Source organism: Dipodomys ordii, unplaced genomic scaffold, assembly GCF_000151885.1.
Source record: "Dipodomys ordii isolate 6190 unplaced genomic scaffold, Dord_2.0 Scaffold179, whole genome shotgun sequence".
Lineage (NCBI taxonomy): Eukaryota > Metazoa > Chordata > Mammalia > Rodentia > Heteromyidae > Dipodomys > Dipodomys ordii.
The window spans coordinates 140,033-144,150 of NW_012267395.1; the positions used below are offsets into that span (position 1 = coordinate 140,033).

Sequence of the window (4,118 nt, forward strand, 5' to 3'; positions counted from 1 at the left end):
CCCTGCCCCCCCCCCAGCCTGCTGGCCTCCCCTCTGCACCCATTCCGAGACCCTAGAGACACTCCAGGCTCTGTAGGGAGACCCAAGACACCCAAGCGCCAGGGCTGGGCTGGACCCAACCCTGTCCCGCCAGCTGGCTCCTCGGCCATCTTCCTCCCCAGCGCAGCCCACAGGCCCAGGGCCGGGCTCAGGTTCCCCAAGCATTGCCACCTGCTCCCGTCCTGCTCCCTGCCCCACTGCACCCCTGCCCCGCTGGACGCCCCCCCCCACGCAGCCACCGGAACAGGGCACTGGTGGGACGTCCTTCACCGGCCCCCTCCACCTCCCTGAGCTCCCTCCTCCCGGGAAGTGCCTGCCAGGGGAAGTCCTTCCCAGGTCTCACTCCCAGCAGAGACCCTGATGAGACCTAGCCCCCCCCCACCCCATCATTGCTGCTCCTGCTCAAATCAGCACCTGCAGACCTTAGGTCCCCATCCAAGAGCTACCTGCACACGCGGTGCTCAGCTGATGTGCAGATAAATCCTTCCTCCCGCCTCCCTCCCTCGGGCCTATCAGAGCTTTCTGGTGCCGCTCCCCAGAGGCAGAGCGTGAGGGGAAGGAGCCCTGTGCCTCCCATCCTGCCCTCCTGCCGTCTGAACGCGAGAGCGGGCTCCCAAGGCCCAGGCTGCACCCGCAGGGCCTCCCTGGCCCGTCCCGGTTCTGTGTCCTCAGGAGCCTGGTGACGGGGGGGGGGGGGGGGGGGGGGGGCTGCCCCCCCCCACCGCCTGCCCCAGCCTGGAGCCCTTCAAAGCCCCTGCGTGCAGCTTCCAGAGCCCAGGCTCTTTTATTTTCCTTTTTTTTTTCTTCTTTTGGTCGTGGGGCCTGAACTCTGGCCCTGGGCGCTGTCCCTCAGCTCTTCAGCTCAAGGCGAGTGCTCTACCACTTGAGCCACAGCGCCACTTCCGGCTTTTTCTGCTTCTGTGGTGGTAAGGAATCGAATCCAGGGCCTCATGCATGCGAGGCAAGCGCTCTACCACAGAGCCACCTTCCCAGTCCCTTTTCCTTCTTTTTTTGCAAGTGCTCTTACACTCCATCCACAGTGCCACACCCAGCTTTTGAGAGTTGGCTGGAAGTGATGAGTCTTACAAGGCTGAGTACTGGTGGCTCACGCCTGTAATCCTAGCTACTCATGGGAGGCTGAGATCTGAGGATCATGGTTCAAAGACAGCCCTGGGCAAGAAAGGTCTTGAGACTCTTAACTCCAATTCACCAGAAAACGAAGTGGCGCTGTGGCTCAAAGTGGTAGAGCGCTAGCCTTGAGCTGAAGAGCTGAGGGACAGCGCCCAGGCCCAGACCAACCAAAAAAGAATCTCAGCCTCGCACAGGCGGGAGTGGGTGTGCGCTGCACGCCCGCGTGGTGAGTCTCCCTGCACACATGGGGTCTGTGCACTTGTCTCCACAGAGGCGTCTGTCCAGGCTCACACGCTCGCTCACCTCAGAGTCAGCTATAAACAGGAGCCGGCTCTGCTCTGCGGGGTCTGGAGCTGGTGGGGGAGAGGCTAGCTAGCTCGGCCAGACTGCCAAGGGGTGGGGTACCCCAGGATGGGGCAGGGGGGGGAGGGGGCTCAGCCTCAGCTCAGCACCTCTGCATCCAGATTTTCAGGCTTTTGCAATTTATGGCCTGGCGCCAGCGGGTTTGGGCAGCTGGACTGTGTCCTGACCCCAAGATGGCCCAGCGGGAGCCACTGGGGACACCCCCCCGCTCTAGTGGCCGCTCCCCTTCAGCCACCCCCTCCCTCCTGGAAGACCACCGCAGCTCCCGGGAGGTGGGAGGGGCAGGAGGGGTCTGGCCTGTGGCGGCTGCAGGGGCCAAGCTGGCCCTGTGGGATCCAGGCAGCCTCATCAGGATGTCCCCCCAGCCTTGGGTGCTGGGGCTCCGCGGAGGGATGGTGTGGGGGGTGAGGGTCAGAGCGTCCTGCAGCTCAGCTGCCCCCTGCCGCTCCTGCGCAGAGCTGGGTCACCCCAGTTTGGACGGGTACTGAGTGCTGCCACTGCCCCATCCCCACGTCTGGCTGCACGCTCACTCCCTCGTGCTCACACCTGGCCATCTGGCGGCAGCTAGCAGTTCCCCCTCCCTGTCCTGTGCCGGTCCAGGTCAGCATCCCAGGCAGGAGGTGCGGCGCTGTCCTCGGGCTTTCTGAAGGCCCCCTTGACCCCGCCCTTGTGCCCAGTTGGGCCTGAGCACCGAGGTCCCGTGCCACCACTGGACTATACACCCCATGCCACCAGCCTGGCGGGAGCGAAGCCCCTGCCCCCAGGTGCAGGTGCAGCCTGGCCTGCGCGGGGCAGGGCCGGGGGGAGGGGTGCGGCCCCACTCAGGCAGGACGAGGGTGTCTCCCGCAGGGTCTCAGGGTCCCCAAAATCATTTCTAGGAAAGCGTTACGTGTGGACTCCCTCCGCGGTCCTTTTGCCCCCTAAGGGTCCCCCCCCACCCGCGTTGCCCGCCTGTGTCCTGGGGAACAGAAGGAAGGGAAGGAGGGGGGACGGAGGGAGGGAAAGGGAAGGGGAAAGCAAAAGCCAACCCAGCACCTCCCAGCGGGCCCTGGGAGAAGCTCGCATGGGGCGGGCAGGAGTTGTGAGGCGATCCTGGCCCCTGGCAGGGCACTGAGCGCCCGGCCGGGCCTGGCCGAGGCCCTGAGGCTCTGGGCAGCCTCACAGCCACCCTTCCTCACTCACAGGACAGTGCAGTCAGCCGGATGGCCCCGGGCCGGGCGGGAGGAAGGCTCATCTAAGGCTCAGGCTCAGTGGGCAGTGACGGCAGAGGCTGAGGCATCCCGCGTCCCCCACCCTTTGATTTACACTAGGACTGGCGGCTGCCAAAGCCAGCGCAGCCGGCAGCCCTCAGCCAGGAAGGTGCCACACTCCGCCCTCTGGGGCATCATCGGCCCAGCAGCAAAGCCCTGCAATGATGCGTGGCCCGTGTTGCACAAAGCTCCCCAGCATTAGTCCCCTCCACTCTGAACTGTTCTTTTTTCCTGGCACAGATGGAGGCTCACCACCGGCTCAGATCCTGGGATTTTGCTCAGCCTACAAAGAGCAAAAGTCTCCCGGAGCCTCCTTTGAAAGCTGGGAGGCGCACAGAACGGCTTTCTGGAGACCTGGGATCAAGACATAAACATAAAACAAACTCAAACTCCAGAACTCCGCCCACACCTGCCGAGTTCCCACAGAGCAAAGCAGGGCCGCCGGGCACGCAGGAGGGAGGGTGGACAGTGGCTGTGGACAAAACCCACATCTGGCCCCTCCACTGGCAAAGGAGAGAAGGCCCCCTCAAAGCCAAGCAGGGGTGAGATTTCCTTCCATGCCCCCACCCTTCAGAGGCCAGAGGCAGGGTCACCCTTGGGTGTGGGTGAGGCTTAGAAGATCTAGCTGGGGTCTCACACCTGAGCTGGGGCTGCTTCCCGAGGACCGCCCCCAGGGCAGAGGCCCCGGGTGATGCCACCGTGCCTAGCACCGGACCTGTTTTTCCCACTGCAGCAGCTTGGTTCAGAGAGCCGCAGATATACCAGCCAGGCTCCAGGGACGTTTGCATCTTAACGGATTTATTTCGTTTTAATATGTTTTTTCCTTTTCTTCAGTCTCGTAGCAAATGAAAACAGTGCAACGAAAACCAACAACACAACAAAACTTTCGGTCTCCCGCCAGAGCCAGGCCGGGAGCACTGGGGGCCGAGTCCCTGGTGCCCTTCCCGACCCCTCTGAAGCCAGATGAGCCACCGGGCCAGCGGTTGAGGGGGTCGAGGGGTTCCGAGGCGCAGCACTCACCTCTGACCCGCGCTCCCCGGCTAGTCCAAAAAGTGACAGGCCACGCTTAAAAACAAATTCTACGAACAGAATGAAACACAATTCAAACCATTTCCCTATCGCCCATGCCGGGAGGTGCGGGCCCAAGCCTCCTCTTTGAACACGCAGGGAGGTGCGGACCCAAGCCTCCTCCTTGAACACGTCTGGATACTGAGCACCGCTCCTCTCCCCGACGACTAAAATAAGATCTCATTCCCGGGGTCATAAACAGGATCTGGTGCATGGAGAAACCGCGGCTCGGACCGGGCAGCGCCGCCCCGCCGCCCGCCCGCGGGG

The 4,118-nt window shown here is 63.3% G+C and overlaps 1 protein-coding gene across 1 annotated transcript in view; it reads right to left on the reverse strand.

The window, feature by feature from the left end:
* Nucleotides 1-2,834: 2,834 nt before the first annotated feature.
* Nucleotides 2,835-4,118, reverse strand: part of Mafa (v-maf avian musculoaponeurotic fibrosarcoma oncogene homolog A) — a 7,504-nt gene continuing 6,220 nt past the window's right edge. The window contains exon 4 of the mRNA XM_013033829.1: nucleotides 2,835-2,939. Coding sequence (XP_012889283.1) covers nucleotides 2,835-2,939 — 105 coding nt within the window. The remainder of the gene's footprint in view (nucleotides 2,940-4,118) is intronic.